The 20420-nt window shown below is 38.4% G+C and overlaps 1 protein-coding gene across 1 annotated transcript in view; it reads right to left on the minus strand.

Annotated features, from left to right (window-relative positions):
• Nucleotides 1-451: 451 nt before the first annotated feature.
• CMC1 (C-X9-C motif containing 1) overlaps nucleotides 452-20420 on the minus strand; it is a 46580-nt gene continuing 26611 nt past the window's right edge. Inside the window, exons 3-4 of the mRNA XM_056483158.1 lie at nucleotides 7411-7501; nucleotides 452-6140 (exon numbers count right to left, since the gene is read on the minus strand). Coding sequence (XP_056339133.1) covers nucleotides 6026-6140; nucleotides 7411-7501 — 206 coding nt within the window. The 3' untranslated portion in view covers nucleotides 452-6025. The remainder of the gene's footprint in view (nucleotides 6141-7410; nucleotides 7502-20420) is intronic.

Consider the following 20420-nt stretch of genomic DNA (forward strand, 5'->3'; position numbering starts at 1 on the left):
TGAATTGTGAAGGACTGTAAGTAATGCTGCTGACCACTGTGAATCCTGGAGGTTCAGCCTGTTTCCCTCAGTTCCTGCTGAAGGAAGCTGCTGTAACTGCACAGCTACAGACCCAGCATGCTCACAGTGCAGTTTTCCATATTGTGCCTCCTTTGCACAGCACCACAACTCTGACTCTTTATTCCTGTGAATAAGGCTACTAACTTTTCTTTTGTTAAAGAAGCAAAGCCTTAATTTAATCAGACTTAGTGGTGTGGCACTGTTGATATACAAAACTAAGTATTTTTGTGGTATCTTTAGTATGCCACTGAGAACCAGAGCTACTGGAATTCCAACTACCTGCTTTATAGATTATGGGTGTCTAGGCACTACTTTTTCTTTTTTTTGGTTTTTTTTTTCCCCTCTTAAGGCCACGAACTGTTTCTAGACAAATATAATTTATGCCGTTTGTTTGTTTGTTTGTAAACTTCTCTGCGTCATATCTGGCTTAATACAACAGGGTTAAGTGAAATGTCTTGACTGCTCAAAAAGTTGAAGAAAAATGCATTGTATTTTAGAGTCATGATGCCTAATTTATAATGGGCAGAAAGATATTTAATATTGAATATGCTATTTACAGATGTGTGGGTGGATGAAGTATTCAGCTTCACAGATCCATCAAATTAATAAAAATTAATTTCACAGCTGTTTAGTAGCAAATTATCTTTAGATTGCTTGCAAATACATGGGGAAGCTCTGGCTGTAGCACAGCCACAGTAATGATGGGCTATAGAAATGTTGTGAGGGTGCTACGTGACCTGTGTGGCTCCAGACACTCTCCCCTGCACAGTAAGTACTTCAGACAGAGCCCATCTTTCACTTTGTCTATCAAAGGCAAAAAAATGCCTTCCAGATAGCTTCTCCTGTAGTTCAAACAGCATACATAAACAGTGTTTCCCATTCACCAGATATTGTTTTTACCTTTCTATTATCTTGCTCACGTATACTGGCTTGTCTGTGATTAATGGAAATGGTGTCAGATGCTGGAATTTATTCTGACCAATGAACACAGCTTACTCAGGGGAGTACAATCTCTTGGAAAGTAATAGAACAAAATCCAATATGCATAAAACAAATCCAAGTCACTAGGCTTTAGCTGATAGAACCAACTACCTATGTAATAACAAAGAAAACATTTCTCATGTGGCTGCATAAGCTATATGGTACCTAGTTCTAATGTAGCTTACTTTTGGGGCACCTCACCTCAACATTACAGAGGTTTTTTATTAAGGAATGTAACATTCAACAGGCATTACATGATTTGTGCAATGAAGGAATTCGACTGTGTAAGATACTAAATAAATTTATTTTTGTTTGAAATTTGTTTCACTAACAAATCTCATTTTCTTATTTGGCACAAAATTTTTTACTGACATTTTAATTCCTTTATTGTGTATAAATGTTATTCCAAATACAAACAATTAGATTTGAGGTTCATCACTTTGACTCAAGGTAAAACACCAGCCATCTGCTGTAGCATATTCTGGGAGAAGCATCCTCCTCAGTTGAAACCTGAAGGATTTAGTTGCCTTAAAGCTATGGTGCTTTGACTACAGGTTCCCAGTCAGCCTGTTCTGTCCTGCGTGAAATTAAGATTTTCTGTGCAGAGCCTGAGAATTTCCACGTTTTGCATTTGACTCTTGGTTTATATTCTGTGCTCCTTCCCCTGCTGGAGAAGGGAGCAGCAATGTTTGCTGAGAGGGACTTCAGGAGCACTGCTGCTGACTGGGGAGAAGAGGGACTGATGCCAGAGACCTTGCTGCAGGCAGCATTTCCAATCCAATCACTCATTGCCATGTCCAAGCTGTAACATTTGAAAAGGAAGTCCCCAGATTTGGAGTCACTTGGGAGCTCGCTGGCTTGTGAAGCATCTGTTGGTCCAAAGCTAACAATCAGATTTTGACTGGAGATGGAAAAGTCTTTTAAATCCATGCCACTAGTGGCTTACAGTGCTTTTTCCATTTTCAGAAGTGAAATCTTTTCATCAGTGACAGCAAATTACATGGAGAAGTAGTTGTAGTAACGGGGTCCTGGTGTTAGTGTGCATGTATTACATAAAACTGTAAAATTACATATAGTAAGGACCAAAGATCTCAAACAATTTTGTTGAATGACCCCAAGAAAATTTTAACTTGAATGTAAACTTTGAACATTTTAAAAACCTCCACCAATTTGACAATTTTTAATTTAAGAAAGTATTAACTCAATTTAACAGAAATGAAAGCCAGCTTTTGGGGCAGGAGGAGGTTGTTGCTTTGCACATTTAAATGAGCAAATGGCAACCTGATGAATATGCATTTGGGTATTTGGTGAGTTGGATGAACTTTCTACTTTGCACTGTTTGGTTAATTTTAAGTATTTTTAAAATCTGATGGCTTTAAGTTTCTCTGTCAGTTTTGTAGTGTACAGCTGATCAGTTTTTCTCACATGTGAACTAGCCATGTTGAAGAAAGAAAACCCCCAAATTAGCTGTGATGCTCTGTCCAATTTTTACAGCTGGAAAAAGACAAGAGCAGCACAAGACATATGGTGGATTTACAGTAAAACAATACTCATTCCAAGTAATGAAACACAGGCCCGTGTAAGTACCACATGATCTATACTGGTGGGATAAAGCAGATTGCTGCAAGTTCATTTTAGAAGAAAATTCAGACTTTGACATACCTGTGCTGAGACACCTGTAGCTTCAATGATGCTGTAAAGAGTGAAGAGCTCTGGTACCTGATTGACACCTGTTGTGTTCTGATCTCCAGACAGGTTCTCTATGTACTTTGTGTTTGAGTATAAAAAAGGCCATATGAGGGCTTGATTTTATTTTTTTTAATTATTTTTTGAGATTTTGAGTAGTCAGGCTTTTTGATCCTTTCTTTAGGGAGAATAGTGTTACTAGTTGCAATTGTATGAACATAGGGCAGCTGATGAAAGGATTTTTTTTTTATGACTAGCAGTAAAGCAGAAATACTAATTTTAACTGAGTTGCAGTTGAACCATTAAAAAAACCTCATCCTATGCAGTAACTGTCCAACACAATTAATTTAATTGTATTTTAAGATAGAAGAGAGCAAGTCAAACATTAAGATACAGTAATTAAAGTGGTAAGATGATCATATTTGAGTATGGCTGTTTGATCAAGGGAGGAAGCATGCCAGAAGCACCCAGGTACTTACTGTTACTGAACCAATTTTTAACTAGGTGGAAACCTTCATTGCAAGTTTATCTGACCATTTTTTTATCAGCAGAGTAAAAAGGATGTCGGAATTACTTGCAGAAATTATCTGAGGTGGAGTATGGCTGTACTAAATGTGGAGAGCTGAATGGGTTTCTGGCTTGCAGCCTTATTTCTAGGTGATATCTCAGACTGCAGTGGCTGTTCTACTGCCCTTTGAAAACCCTGTGCATTACACACTGCCCTTCATCTTCCCACCAAGTTTCAGTTTTACTCTCTGAAGGCAAAGTTTTAAATAAGTATATGACACCTTCTCCCTCTTTCCTCTCAGATGTTCCATTTGTAGGGGCCCCCCCTCAGGAGTTTGAAGAGACCTTTAATACATCCAGAAAGTGCTTCCAGTGAAAAATGGGAGTGTCTTGGGTGCCTGCCAAGTACTCTGAAGAGGACAGATAGGCCCTTGTGCTGTGTTGCCTTACACTGATTAGAATCCAGGGCTGTCTCCAGGTAACCTGAGTAGGAAGGAGAGTTTATAGCTGAGACAAAACCAAAACTGAAAGTAATGCAGTGGTATGAGTTTGTCATGTCATGGTACTCAATCTTTCATTTAAACTTTAAATAAAAGATGTAAATGCAATTCAAGTATAGGATATGCACAAGATACAGGAAAATGAAAGGTGTGAAACCAAGAATTCAAAGCTAGGGAACATGACATTAATACACAGAGTTGTATTACAGAGGAAGCTGATGCATGATCCAAAGGTCAATCCCTGCTCTAAGTGCATACCAGAGTAAACAGAGGAGCCCAAACAATCTAGATGAAGGAAGAGAAACAAATGGCTGACAGCACCATTCAGTACATGAATTTCAGGTGTGACATCAGTGCAGATGTGAGTTGTGGCTGCTGTTCACATACAGCCTCTATCAAAGGGTGGGGAGTGATACCTGCAGGTTCACCTGAGCTTGTTCCATTTCACACATCCATTCCCCCCCTGCAGTCCTTGTCACTGCACTGGGGGCTCCCCTCACCTGCTGCACACAATTTCTGCTGAGCCAGGAAAGGAGACCTCCATTGCTGGTGCTGTTGTCTGACTCAGGTCTGAGTCATAGCTGAGTATGACCTAGGTGAGCCCTCAGGGCAGACACACACCACCAGCAGTACCCAGCACTGCCCCTAAGAGAATGCTCACTCCCACCCCAAACCTCTGGGGAAGGGCTTTTGCCAACACTTTCAAACACCTAGGCTGGCTTTCTAGAGGTTGAAAATATAGCAGATTTTCATAGTGGGACAAAAGAACCATAACTGTCATTAAAAACGTGTCACTATCTACCTTAAATTTCCTCCCTTTTAAAATACATACAGCAAAACAGTTAATAAGGAATATTTTTGTTTTCCAAAATGCTAAGAAGCTGAGACGATGTGTAGGACCCTGTTCCACATAAGCTATTTCAAAATGGTTAGCTTTAGAGCTGAGTGCTGCTTAAGTTTGCCTAACAAGGCAGAATGCTACACATATTTTCAGTTTGTCACTCACAAGTACAGTCCTCCACCCAATCTGCTGAAGCAACGTTATTAATGATTATTCCAGTAAAATGCACAGAATAAAGGGCAATTACTAACCTGCAGCATTAAGTCCTTCATATACACGCGTCAGTTTCCTCCTTGAATAGTGGAATGCTGTTTGTGGTGAAACAGTATTAAAATAAACAACTAAAACGTTGCCTCTTTTAATGGAAAGGATCAAATCCTACTCCTTACTCAGAAAATTATTTTTTTTTCTTCTTTAATCAGGGCATTAAGGTTACCAAGTTTAAGTACAGCTTTTTCTTGCTTTTAAAGAATTTAGTTTTATTTCAGAATGCTTGGATGATACTTTATATACTTTAGTATCTTTAGTGAAGCAATTTAAGCATTTGAGAATTCTACAGTTAAGCAGCTTTAAGTACCAATACACAAAAGATCATTTGTGTGCTTTTTAAATTAGGAATGTGCTTAGTTCCTGCAACAGGGGATCTGCATCTTCCATGCGTGGTTTAGTTGTTTACTCACCCCTTCTTGAAATAATTTTGCAAGTGTGGTCATTCATTCAGTCCTAAAGCATGGCAGCTTCTTCCCTGTTCTCAAGGAAGGGCTGGATGAGATTACTTTCTCCTCTAGAGTTTAAATGGCCAGTCTGGGCCATGCACAAGCACAAGTCATCCATCCCTTCCAACAGTATAGGCTTTAAAGTGATCACATTGTAGATGTAAAAATGAGTTACAGTGCAGGCACAAGTACTACCAGGCTCTCATCTGACAACATTTTGATGAAAAGGGTAATTCACATTGGTCTGTGTAGCTCTTCTGCATTTGCCACCCTTTTCTTCAAGTTAAGTGCATCTCCATACACAGTCAGCTTCAGGTGATGACTAATAGGCCAACTTCAGTGTATACCCAATCTGTGATCAATTAATACAATTTAAATTATTCACACTTAAGTTTTTATCTAGCCTGGCTCATGTAGCTAGATACAGGCTTTAAATTCCAAATGGACATTCTGGAATTGCAAACTCCAAATTGTACACTGGTATCAAAATCTCAAGTCCAGGTACAGGAACATACCTTTGCAGCCTCTCTTGCAAACCCTGACAGCATGCTCTAGATCTTTAATTATGAAAAATTTTAAAATTGACTCTTTATTTCAGACATTATTTTATTCTCCATTCATCTCATTTTGTGTATTTCAGTTAAACTCCACACAGAGTGGAACAGACAATTTAAGTCTGTTTAAATCAAGTTAATTCCAAATTGCATATAAAAAAAGTTCATTTTAAGTTTTAATCACACATGAGGAGTAAACTTCTGTCTTTTTTTCTTAATTCCAGTTGCTCTGTATTCTTCTCTTTGCTTCAAATATTCTGCTTTGCATTCTTCATAGAATGATGGATCAGAATAGCTACAAGACAGAAAGATACATATTGTTATTCATCTTGGAATACTGAACAGATATTGCACGAGTACTACGCATAACTCATCTTCCTTTCATGCCCAAAGAAAACTTGTCTGCCTGTAACAGTAAAATAACTTTAACACTTAGGTACTTTATGAAAAGAGGTATCTGTCATGATACTGTTCTCTTTTAAAGCACAGTCCTTTTCGAGCCTCTGCAGTGAAGGCACCAAGAGTAAAGGCAGAGAAAGGGAAAGACATTTGGTATTTATGTTCAGAGTAAGAATTAATTTGCAGTTACCCTCCTCAGCATGGGAAGCTCCTGGAGTTGTCTTATTTTTTTAATGCATCCAAGTAACTATTGAATAGGTTCAAGTGTATGTGTTTAACAGTAGATACAGAGGTCCTTGATCATTACATTAAATTCCTTTCTCTCATAGTTTTTGATGTATAACTATTAACACTATAAACCTTTTTTTTGTCAGAAGCAATTAGTTTAAGAAAAAATTAAAGGTGAAGGAACAGACAAAACTGAGTAACTCCAGAGGGTTAACTGCAGTTAGGTCTAAATTCTTGCCTGGCTGCACATGTTTTTTTCATCAATTCCTAAATAGTTGAGAATAACTGTCACTAGTTCAAAGGCATTTATTTTTAATCTAAATCGCTGGTTTAAGAGAGCAGGACACAATAAAAATCAAACCAACCTCCTTTTTCCTCCCAGTCAAACTCAAAAAATTTGCAGCCCTCACCCTGGGAAATTCAAGAATCTAACACTTCAGCCTAATGGCACTGGGGTTAAATTAGGACTTCCAAAAAAGATGTTTCAATCCACCATGGCATTGAGTTGACCTCTCATATATAACAATTTCCCACTGCTCCTGCTGTTCACAATAGCAGGACACTTTCAAGACAGACTAAATCTTAAAAAACAGAAGCAAAATGAAAACCAACTTATCCTGTCTAACAGAAGCTTCACTGTGTGCCCCTATCCCCACATCTGTGATGCACCAGAACAAATAAAGGGCTGCAGATCCTCTGGGCTGAAATCTGTCCGCAGATGAATCAAGAAGAGAATCTCTGTAGCCATATATTCATATGGTAAATAAAATCTTGTCAGTTAGAGCCCTGACCAGCATGGTTTTAATAAATCAAAGATACCATTTTCAGAAAATACATCCAAGTCCCTAACCCTGCACAGCCCTTTCCAGAATAGTTCACATTTCTAGATTAGTCCAGGCCATGCACAAAAGCCCAGCTAGAACTCATGAGGGACTTACTAGCCAACCAGACAGTCCTTCAGTGCTGTGTTCTCCTGCCGACACTTCACCACCATCAGAATACCAGTTTCTTGACAGCATTTGGTAAATGCTGGGGGGAAAAACCAAGACAAACAAAACTGAAGTTAGAGAAATGACAATAGGTGAAAAAACCCTATATGGAGAAGGTAGCAGACCAGATCTGATTTATTATTAATATAACCATAGTTGGCCTAGATTCTCATATACTGTTTGCAAGGTCTTTGTCACTTGTTCTGCAACAACACTTTAACTGGGATTCTCCCCTCATCATGTAGCACATTTACACACATAGTGCTGTTGCTAATACCATTTCTGAAGTTATTCTTGCAGCCAATCCATGATTCATGTGCCTGCTTTTCACATGCTCTACTCAGGACTATCACCTACATCTCTGGCAGTTAAGAACAATGAAGTTGCTCAACGAAGTTAAAGTACCTGGTCTGTTTTAAGGACCTTAAGACTTAAAAACAAGCCAGTGAGATACTAAACAGAATAGCAAAATCATGGCTAAGGACATGGGATTTATCTGGGAGTAACTAAAATTGTGCCTCATTGTTACCAGCACCCTGTACAGATGTTTCACTGAATAATAACTCTAGATAAGAATTGGCTGTCCTGTTCTAAGATGTAGTAGGCTACATTTAGTAGATAGATGGAAAAGAGAGAAAGAGACAGAGAGAGAGAAAGCCATGTGTCCAAGATCAACCAGGAGCCAGAACAAGAACAAAGTTCCCCCCTACTGCATCCCCTTCCAGAATTCCATCTATTTCTCCTCCTCTAAGGTTTTCCTAATAGTGATTTAATATCCAGCAAATTTAGGGCATACAGAACTTGTTATTTTCTCGCACATACTTAGCAAAATTTGCAGCTGATCTAGTAACATCCAAACTTAATGGTACTACAGCATACAACAGGTAAATCACCTATGCTCAGTTTATAGTTACATCAAGACTTAAATAAACAAGAAAGCAGAGATTTGCACCTATAAAGGCAGCACTCCTGTCCCAGATGCCCGCTGAAATGGGCATTAAGCAATTGTCGGCCTCAGTGGAACAAAATCCACCTTCTAGTGGACACTACTAGTAAGATTTTGAGAAAGTGGTCCAACAGCTGCAAGCAATCCCTAGGTGAGATTAATCTGCTTGTCCACAGATATTATTAATTAGGCTTTCACTAAAATAATTTACAAGACAAGGTAGTGTTTGCTGAAAGTATTGATGACAGATTTAAGTGTCCTTATACTGCCAAACTTTATGAAGAACTGACTTCTTACCTACTTCAAACATACTGTTTATCGATGAACCTAAAAACCTCCTCCAACACAGCACCCAGCCTTACACACTGGCAACTCCACCCCAGCCGACATGAAAACCAGATGAAAGTCTACAGAAAATGGGTTTAAATTAACCAGTTAATTACCAGCTGGGAAGATACTGTACCTATTAACAACCACACCCAGTTTCTAAGATCTATGTGCTTTAGACTTAAAATCATCCAAATGCACAAGCATAGCTTTGAGGAAAACCTAGACAGCTCAAGTTTACTAAGCAGTTTAAACTCAGAACAAGGCAAATGTATTACTAGGTTATCAGAATATTTCTATGGTTTTCAAAGGTGAATCTGACATTTCTTCTGTTCTTTCCTGGACTGTTCTTTCCTATACTGACTGTTCCTACATCAGCATCTCAGAAAAATCATACCTATTAGTACTTTTTTTTTTTTTCCTGAGAAAATGACCTTTGTTTATTTCTGGGAAAAATATCCAAAGCTTTTGAAAGCTTATGGTCTGCCTAGTGACCAGTTTGATTTATAGTCTCTACAGGCACTTCTTTAAGTGCTGTGTTGAGGTTTTGGGTTGGCGTTTTTTTTGTAGCAGTAATCATTTCTTCTGGAAGCTGTGAAGTAAAAAACCACTGAAGACAACAGGAGGTCCCTCTCACTTGTTAGCTCACCAGTCTTGATTGGTTAAAGGCGTGATGTCCCAGTGAACAAAAAAAGCCTGAACTGCAATTGCCAGCATTCCCTGGCTTCAGAAAGCCCTGCCTGTGGTACATGGCCAGGCACTGTTGCAAAGTGATAAAACTGCTTCCAGCTGTTTAGCTTTAACATTACTGATGCTTAACAACAAAAAGGAAGAAAGAAGGTTAAAGTTTATTAGGCATCATTATACAAACACACAAAACTTGATTTTCCATCTCTTCTGTTGGGCAGTGATGTAAGGACTGCAAGACAGGTTTAGTTATAGACACTTACCAGAAACCTTCCAGGAGTCTGGAGAATATTTTTTTTATTTTTAATTGTGCTCTGTCTTGCTCACAGAGGCGCAAGTACCAATCTCTTCACTCTCCTAACCAGTGACAGGACTCAAGGAAACGGCATGAAGCTAGGTCAGGGGTGGTTTAGGCTGCCTATCAGATCAGGAAAAGATACCCACCCAGAGGGTGGCTGGACACTGGAACAGGCTCCCCAGGGAAGTGGTCATAGCACCAAACCTGCCTGAGTTCAGGAAACATTTCAACAATGGTCTCTGGCACATGGTATGACTGGCATGTTCTGCATAGGCCAGGAGTTGGACTTGATGATCCTGATGGGTCCAACTTAGTTTATTCTATGATTCTGTGACTCTTGTGTGAAATGAAATGTGTCAATGTTGAGCAGCACAAACAGTGTTTAAACTACTGGTTTGGAGAATAATGTCAGAAATAGTGCTCAGTAGTTCCAGATATCTTAAATTAATGTCAGACATGGAGAATTAATTCTGACGAGCCTTACTCATTCTTCACTCGGGCAGTACCTGCATTGTTGACCGAATTTTCAGGATGCATCATAAGACACCACAGGAGCAGATGATTACAAACTTATTGTAATTTAACATTTTAGCAGCTATGAGGGGTAATCAGAACACTAAAGAATCCAAACAAATCTTCTTCCTGATGAACTGCACATTATAGAAAAAACAGAATTGTGCTTTTCATAATCTTGTGTATGATACTATCTTTACAACTTCAGGAAATGGCTTTCCATGACTTTTGAAGTTCATGGGCTGATATGTCTTCTTTCTTGCTGCAAGCAGCAAGCTACCAAAACAAAACCTTAAGCAGCAGCAATACAAGAGGTAACTTTGGGCCAGTCTGCAAATTCATTGTGAACTGTAACATAAAAGAAAGTCATGTTTCAAACAATAGAAGTTATCCCAAATATTTCCAAATACAAGCCAAACAAACTGAGGATCAGAGCTCAACACAACAGATGCAAAAATGCTTTGTAGAAAGGGCAAGGAGGCTTGCCCTCCATCAAATCAAGCCTTTGCCAAGGCTTTTCTAGGACAGCTACATATGTCCATCACTGAATGCTCTGTGCACAGACAAGGACAGATCCACTACTGCGTCAACAAGCTGCAGGTGCCTACCAGTTACCACGGAAACTGGCTACAGACCCCTTTCACCTGCAGCAGTCATGGTTCATGACATCATATCTGACATAGGTTACCCCACAGGCTCCTCTCTGTGCCACAGGCTCTGTCTAAGGGGATGCACACAGAGCAAAGATCTCTTCTTGAGGCTACAGCTCAGGAAGACTTCACTGAACAGCTCATCACTGATTTCTTTCTGAGGCCGGATTTCTTCTTTATCTCTTGTGAAGAAAGCTTTGCATTTTTGTTGCACGGCAAATCCAAAATGAGTTTTGGTCACAGTTTGGAGAATTTAAGTCTCATTACATTTTGTCCATTACAGCCACACATAAAGGGATTTTAACTGCTAAAGCAAGCCTGCATTTTAGAACCTTTTCTAAATCAACCAAATATGCAAGGCCAAAATGTATCCTTGCCAAGAAAGAGGTTGGCTGTCAACTGAACAAAAGCCGAAAAGCCATGTCTGAATACAGAGCAGTTCAGTTTTGCCAGTTCTCACCTGCTCACTACAGCATGCTGGCATGTGCAGAGGATCTGCCTATGATGGGAAGACCACATTTTTAGGGACAGACAGGAGGGCTTTTTGGCTGAGGCCAGAGAAGAATGAGTCCTTCCAAGGACTGACTCTTCAGCAGGGAGCATCTCTGGCCCTGAGCAGCTCAGGAAAGCTGCTGAGTTTGGTCTCTGGCACCTCCAGATCTGCCCTGGATCCAAGAGCTGGATTTCACTGGGTCTTCCTATCCCAAGTTACCCACCTGAGAAAGCACAACCCAAAGAATGAGGAGAAATTAGATTCTGATGTATGTAAAGTCACAGAACAGTAAAAAAAGCTTTTGAAAGCTGCCTTAATTTATCTATAAAGCTGTGCAGACATGCATTTTTTTAATAAAAATCATATTACAAGTCTTTCTGTAATTTCCTTCAGATAGAGAATTATACAAATTATGTTGGAGGTATGAAGAATTAGTTTTCAATGCCCAACTTAGAATATTTGATGGTTGATTAAAAACTTCTTTAAGTTACAGAGCACTCTTTTTAAGGTTTCTTTGATAATTAGCTGAAAGGTTGTCACAGTAAATATCACTTTGTTTACAAAGATCTTTACAGTCAACACTAGTCTTTGCTTAAAAGAAACAGTATCTAAGAAGAATGTTTTTCCTTAGTGTTTCTAATTGCTTTTTCCCTAACTCTGTTTTATGACTTTATGACAAGATAATATGAGAAGCAGATGGAAACTGAAGTGAAACTGGTTAACAGTTCACTTATCACAGAATAAAGACTGGACATATTATTTCCCTGTCTATTCAAGCAGTCAGACAGGCCTATACAATACACACTAAAGTATTAATTTTAAAAGATCAGATACATTACCAGAAAGCTACAACAAAGTTGGTGGGGGTCCACCAACAGATGTCCTGGGACATTTAAAAAAGTAGATAAAAAGCCAAGGTCCTGCCCATTTTAACTTTAGAACATATTCATAGGTTCAAGAAATATTTGCTCCATACAACAAAAATAAAAAACTTGTAGGATTTTGAGTCAAAGGGACAAATCAACATCTAGCATAAGACACAAGCAGAGCTCTGCAGAATAAAGAGGATAATTTTCTTCCATATCATTAAAACAGAGAAGGTTAAATTCAACACTGTTAGTCTCAATGTCTGCAGGACCACAACCAGTGGACAACAAAAACAAGGCATCACAGTTATGATGGAAGGGTTCTTTATGTACCCTACAATACCATCCCACACCCAACACTGTGCTGCATTCAAAATAAAATGGTGAAATAGGTGTGCTGGACTGCTGAAGTTTCAGTTATGTGTATGTGAAGGACAGACTTCATGAAAAAAAACCTGTTATGTCCTGCCCCAAGCTTAAAAACAAACTGAAAGTTGTGGGCGTTATTTTGCAATTTAATAAAGATGAATAACCAGCATCAGATTATATTTGTAGCAGACTTCTAAAGGACTTTTTAAAAAATATAATAATATTAGATAGTTAATTATTTCTTCCTGCAAATATCAAAGTCTTTCCATGTGTAAAGTAAGAGAAGAATAAAAAGCAGGACGTATCTCCAGACAAGCAACTGCATGGAAGCTGTGTTGATATAACACCAAAGATTCATCCTTATTATTTTCAATGTATGAATTGTTTGTAGCGTGAAGGCTATTTCTGAAAGTTCATTTTTTGCACATTCAGATTATAAAAATACTTGGCACTTTTGTATTGCCTCATATTGTGAAGTGTTGTGCATTTCACATAATACTGGAATTGTAGTTTTATCAATTATAAGTGTGCATCCATTTTGCAGATGTGCTTGTACACAAAATAAATGAAATATTCCCCATTATCAAGATAAATTGATCCTCTCAGGTCTGACTCTCGTTTTTTTAAAGGCTTTACAATTTTACTACTTAAGAGAAAGTCCTACAGAGGTGTTATCTCACCATTTATATTTTCTCAACACTTATGATACTGCTATCACACTCTTAAAATAAAAAAAAACCCAAAAAACAAATCAGCTTGCATCATGATCCAGACCAGGCTTATTCTGGGGTAGGTTTTCTCCCTCTACCAAAAAAGAAAAAAAAATTTTTAAAAAATTTAAAAATATATCGTTTTGTCCACTGTTTGAGATCATTCTTTGGGCTGTACCACTGAGTGGAGAAAAGATGCCCAAATGACAATGGGGATTTGGGGGTGATAGGAGGAGGAAACAGGTCTCTTTAAAATGCAAACAATGGCAAAATTTTAAAACCTACATTTGTAAAATGTGTATTAAAAACATTAAATTATCCAAACATTACCAGCAACATTTTTAAGGGTAGCTATTATGCTTTTAATTTTGTATTAAATTATGATTCATTACCTTGTTACTTTGAAGATTACTCAGTATGCACAGATTACTGGTGCATTTAATGAGTCAGAGGAAGTAGCAGCATGAACATGAAGAGATTGTTTTACATTGTAGAGTACGAGCTATTTGATATTTCCAACACAGTACAAAAGAAAGCTTCTCTGTAGATTGATCATGGTTCAGTTAACATCACTGAATATCTAATACCTCCAACTCAATTAATTCTCACCTGATTAAGATCAGTCTGATATTCAAACTAAATCATCTCTCCAGTCAAGTAGAAATCAATATTTCTGATTTTACTTTTAAATTACAACAACAAATAAAATACATGCATCCTCAGTATGCTAGGAGTAGCTTTCCTATTCTGGCCTACTATGGCATGCATAACACAGCTGATTAAAGAATTATTCTAATTTGAGCAACAATATATATAAGACAGATTAATTTGAATAGAAGGAGATAGCATGAAATAATTAAATGCATCTTATATAGGGCAAACAGAAAATTGACATAAAATAACCTTGATTCTTTCAAGTGATCATCTGTTATCAGATCAAATACTTTGTCTCCACAAACATTCATTTACTATAACATAAAAATCATATACTTTCCATTTTCCTGCTCATCACCAGCCCCCCAGAATCTGCTCCATTTCAGCTTTTGTAGCTGGAGACATCTGTCCTAGGAGAGATGATCAATACATACTAGCACACAATACAGGACAGGGGAGCAGTGAATCCTAAGAAATCAGCAATTTTAAGGAAGGGATATTCATCCTCCTGGCCAATCTTTTCTCAGCACAGAAAAGCAGATTTATCTTAAAGTACAGAGTGCAAACAGAGGATCCCCCAGCAGACCACAGCATCTCTGGCACTCCAGAATAAAATACAGAAGCCTCCCTCATCTCGTGACTGAGGTGAACATACAGCAGGAGAGAATCATCAGGAAGGCAAACAACACAACTGTGATCTGCAGAGGAAGAATGCTTCCCAAAAAAACCCTAGAATCTGTTTGTCTAAACACAATGCTTTGGGAATAAGAACACATCAATATCCTAAAAACAAATCTGAAGACTTTGCTTTAGGGGACATTAAGAGATGAGAAAATAAAATACTGAATCAAAGGGCCTATTTGTCCTGCATACCATCTTTCTCAGAAGTCAGTAACAGCTGCTTTAAGAAGATGCGTCAAAGTCTACATTACGGAAAAACATCTTCTCAAGTGAAGCTTCTTCCTAATCCCAACCTGTAAACTTGGCTTATACCTTGGTGCATGAAGTTCTCTCAGCTCTCTTTCAAAACCCTTAGGATGCCTTACATGGTGGGTCTAAATGGACAAGCATCCAAAAGAAGAGGAAGAAAGAGGGGAAAAACCTCTTGAAACCAGAAAGGTATATGCCAGGTATTCCTTGGACATTATTCTGCCCTGGCCCACTCAAGTCCTGCTAAACTCCCAACTACTGCAATTGTAGTTATTTGTTTCATACCATGCGTGCTTTTTTCATTAGCAGGTTTTCAAAATCCTGCCACAAAAATTAACTGGCCTCAAAGTATCTCTCGGCTGGATACAGAAACAGGTCAGAGCAGTAGGCAGCAGCGACACTCCACACAGATCAAAAATGTTTGAGAGTTGGTTGGAGTTTTTTTCAGAACATCCAGTTACTCACTCTGTAAATGCCACCTACCCTTAGGAACAAGAGTCTCCAAAGTTTTCATGTCCTACATACATTGATATTACAAGGATCTAGGTTAGGTCAACTGATTACAGTGGGCTTTTAAAATCAATATTTTAAAACCAATGGCTTATTTAAACATTCTGTTTCAAAAATTATAAAAGAAATATATAGGATTTTTTTAAAACCATAATACCACAGTAGTTCTGAAAACTCATGTAAGGCACATAGGGATCCTCCAACATCAGTTAATTCAAATCAGGAGTCATTGCTCAGCTGCTGATCTTTTTATTGCAGAAATATTGGCAGGGTTTCTCTTGTTTTAAAACCCAACAATCATTAAAGACAGAATTTGTGGGGAAAAAATGAGGATCTCAGGAAACTACCATTAAGAAATGACGAGCACATCACGAAAGCCACAAACAATGAAGATACAGTCCCATTCCCATGCGATATGGAGGCTTGTGCTGGGGCAACCTCTCTCACCAGACTCACTACACATGGTCTGAAATTCAAAATTTGCTACCATCCAGACTAAGAATTGTGGTTGTTTCTAAAAGGCATAACCAGAAACCTCAAGCAACAGCAGAGAAGCGCTTCCATCTGCCCCAAATAAACTACCCCTATCCACAGCAGATCGCTGGATCTTTTCTTTCCAATAATTTATTTTATAATAAGCACCAAGAAACAAGAGAATGGAACTGAAAAGCAAAGTTTAAGAAAGAGAAGAATTGTTTTGTTTAAGAAAAACACATAAAACAAGCTGAGGAACACAGCCAAACATAGTAATTCAAGCCAACCCAATCAGTTCAACTAACAAAACCCAGACAAACACTTAAAAGTGTTAACAAAAATATGCCAGATTAAAGTAATTAAGAGTTAAAAAAAAGAGTTCTGAAAATAATATACACATGCAATCTCAAGATATTTTCAGGAGCATTTAGTTCTGCCATTAGGACAAGGACAGGTAAGCTCTGCTCATTCTATGCCCTGCACACATGAGATCTGACCATATGCCATTTCGGGGACAAGGACTGGAAAGACTAAAGTTAGTTTTCAGTTTGATATGAATGCACACATGAAGCTTGGCTAGGAAAAGTGTTTTCCTAAGAGCCACAGAGTCAGAAAAGAACATACACCTTAAAATGTCAGGCAGTGCTTTCCTGACTATTGCTAAATGATTAAATACTGTAGAAGACAGAATTTATTAGCAATATATGTCACCAGAATTTTAACAGAACTTGGACTTCAACAGCAAAAGGAGCTTTGGCAGAGATGATACAGAGAAATGTCTACTTGTTAGTTTTGGTGCCATGGATCTGATCTCCCATCCTGGATATACAGAATTGTCAGCATTTTCTGTATGCATGAAATACGTATGCATAGACACACACATACATATGTGTGTGTGCATTTTACCCCAAACACACACAAATCTGTCATACAGATTATGTATGTACACTGTCATATTTTTAAAGTAAATTCCAGCAACCCAGCTCTGTAAGAGCTACAAGCCAAGTCCTCCTGCTTCTGACTAAGCAAGACAGGCAGAGCACAGCAGTCTACAAGAGGGTTATGTCCTCAGAAGACACAGGAGAAATAGCAAGGGCATAACTATTAAGTATTTACTTTACAGCAACTACTTTGTCAGTCAAGGCAGATTTAAGTGCTCAAAGAAGACAATCTGCTGGGCTATGCAGGCAAATTTTTACAGAGAAGCAGACCTCCTTCTCTTCCTAGTGAAATTACAAAACTATCCCCTTTTAAGCTAAGTAAGCAAATCGCTGTGAAGCAATTTATTGGGGTGAAACATGGTTTGTCCGCTAAAGAAACCTGTTTTAGGAATGCTCTTGTCAAGTACAAGCACTATCTTCTGTATAAGGCTTCAGGTAAAGCATGCCAGCAAGCACAGCCACCTGGTTAAACTGCACTGCTTTTAAACAATTGCTTCCTTTAAGACTGACTTGATCTAATTTTCCTCCCACCCTGCAGTAAGTATCCCTGACATCAAGTGTTACCATAGCAGGCGCTGGAAGAGGCAGAACTGGAACAAATGCAAGTTCCCCCATGGCTACTGTCTGTCACTGCCTGCTTTTACATAAACAAGTGCATCCAACTTGAGCTGTGCAGCGCAGCCTCAGCACTGCTTACCCTCCCGCCTCCTTCGGGAGCTGCCGAGCCACTCAGGGACAGCTGAGAAGTTCGCAAAACAGATGATTTAAAGAAACAACATCCCCTCCCTCTGTCCCACAGAGACTGACTCTTTAGCTGAACTCCAAAGGCAAAAGATACCTCTTTCTCAAAAACAGCTTCACGGAGTGGAAGAAGTAACAGTAATGTCCTTCTACCACAGGGTGGGGGTAGAGCAGGGCATTTATATAACTCCTGAGGAGGCATTTGCTCAGTTATTGCACCATGACACCACCTCTCAGTAACACAGTGTTGTGTCAGGGATTCTTCCTTTCCCCCCGCCCCAGTTCAATTTAATGGACTTCCAAAACCAGCTATTTAACGCAGAGCTCCAATACCGAAGGTTGCTGGTGGTAGCAGTAATAGTAGTTCTCACTCCTCTGAATGAAACAAAATATCTTCTAAGCAAAAGTGAAACTGGTTCCAGGATTCTAGCTGAAGGGTGAGGGTGAGATGGGCCACACAGAATAGGATCAAAATCTCAGGTCTTTTGAGAATATAGAATATTCCCATTATACAGAATATAAAAGATATATACAGTTATTAAAAAAGAAAGTTACTTTCGTTCACAGGCCACAATTCATCCCCAACCACTGTTCCAACATCTCCAAAACAGTTATCATGCTCTTACCTACTTTGCAGTATATGTTTAGTCTTTTTTTTTTCAAAAGTGACTAGCCATAGGCTGGTGTGGAGGCAGGAATTCTTCACCACGGAAGAATTCCTGCTGAATGAGGTACTACTCAGTGCTAGTAATGATGACAAAACCAAACTGCAAATTTTCCAGGAAAAAAAAATATCTGCTGTGTCCATATTCTAAAGTGAACAGTGAAGAGTAACTCAACACTTTGCAATTGTTAGCCACAGTGTGATAAAGTATGTAAACTCAATTTTTCAAATAAAATTGCATAATTGACTGTGGAGACATTTAGAATTTCAGACTACCCTATTCATTTCATGATTCTGAAGAGATGACTTTAAACCATGTGGCAGGAAAGCACAGTACCAAAATTCAGCAATATCTGGAAATATGGTAGTAAATATATAAGATTTTATCTTTCATCTTCTGTAAAATATCTTAAATAAAAAAACCAGGTACATTTCTTCAGAGCAAAAGTTGTAATTTTGAAGATAATAAAATAAAATTCTGGCAGGCAGGGGATTTACAAACAAGTCTTTGATAAATCTACAAAGCAAAACAAAATGCACCAGCAACTAGGTATGAAAACCCCTCAAAAGAGAGAAACTGTTTTGCAGCATAGAGCTTAATAGGCAAATGGCATAAAGATCTGTATAAAACCATTCACTTTACTGGCACAAATCCAGGTGTAGTTTGGTACACTGAAGCCTCAGGGACACTGCTCTACCTTCTGGAAGTTGATTACACTGTGCTTCTCATGCTGTATGCAGAGGGACTCAAGTATGGCAGGAAGGGGTTGTTTAAGTGCATCTCTTCTGCCTGCTCCAATTATGTTGTTTCTGATGCAAAAACATTTTAGAGTAACACAGCATCAACAGTGTTATGAAAGAAATAGCAAAAATAATCACATAATGTGGTTTCCACTTTTAGAAAAACAACCAAACTCTTATGAATTTATTTAGCAGTTGTTCAAATAAGTATGTTAACAATGCCTCTGCTACAAAACCATTGGCAAAAGAGATACTAAAAGTTAACACAAGGGGATATGTATATGTAGCTCCAGTTTAGAAGCCATTTGTCACACTTCTGCCTATGGCATGAGGATATTTCCAATGAAATATCACACACCTATCCAAGCAATCAAGAACTACTGGTTTTGTCAATTGCTTTCTAAAGGAGGAGACAAAGTTTATTTCTAACACATTCAATCACAGACCAATATCCAGGGCTCAACTTGCTGTAATACCAGAAGTGACAGAAGACCCCTGCGCATTAGTCAGTGGCCACTGAGGAGACAAGACTTTGAAGCAGCATTCAGCAGCTGGGACATGAGCAGAAACTGACAGAGGGTCCTGGTGCTGCCATTACAACCTCCTGTGACTTTTTGTCTTCTGTTTACTTAGAACTGAAAGTAAGGACCTTTCCTGGTTGAGACTTCAATGCTATGACTGGTTGGTTGTGAGTGCATTCTCCACTGGTACAATGAAATTTAAAAGAACCTAATGTGGCTAAAAATCTCTCCTTCATTTTCTGGGTTTTGAACTAAATGAGTTTTACTTACTGAATGCAGATGTACACATGCCTCTATCACCACAGATTTGTCAGCATGCAAGTTTTTTCCAAAGACTTGTCTCACCTTTATTCTGGAAGAAGAAAAAACCACCCAAAAGCTAGCATATGCTGTATTAATGTAAAACCCCTAGAGGGCAACTAAGCTTCAATTTCAACCTGCATAAATATTCAGCTCCTTAACTAGTTTACAGATTATGTAAACTATTTCCTTCAACCTTGTCTTTTTTTCCCTCCTCGTTTAAAAGAAATGAATCCTTTTCATTCTCAAATCACATTATTGCTGCCTATTTAGTGTAAGTTAATCACCACTGCCCAACCAGAGACTGAGTCCTCAACCCAACAAAGCTCAAATGTGCGCAAAAGAGAACAATAAAGAAAACACATGCAAAGGCTTCATTTAAACAAAGAAAGAAAACAAGCATATGAAAGTCTGAAATCACTTTCTTTGCATTAAAGACCTTTAACAATACATCTTGTTTATTATTCAGCTTAGTATTAATTTATTGCATGGCATCTGTTTTCTTGTACAGCAGTCTGGTTGCAAGTCTCAAATTTATGAATCGAAGTTTACACTGTTGAGATTATTTGCCTGTTTTCCTCTACAAACAAGATTTCAGCCTTATGTATTTTGTGACAAAAAAAA

The sequence above is a fragment of the Oenanthe melanoleuca genome, chromosome 2, assembly GCF_029582105.1.
Source record: "Oenanthe melanoleuca isolate GR-GAL-2019-014 chromosome 2, OMel1.0, whole genome shotgun sequence".
Lineage (NCBI taxonomy): Eukaryota > Metazoa > Chordata > Aves > Passeriformes > Muscicapidae > Oenanthe > Oenanthe melanoleuca.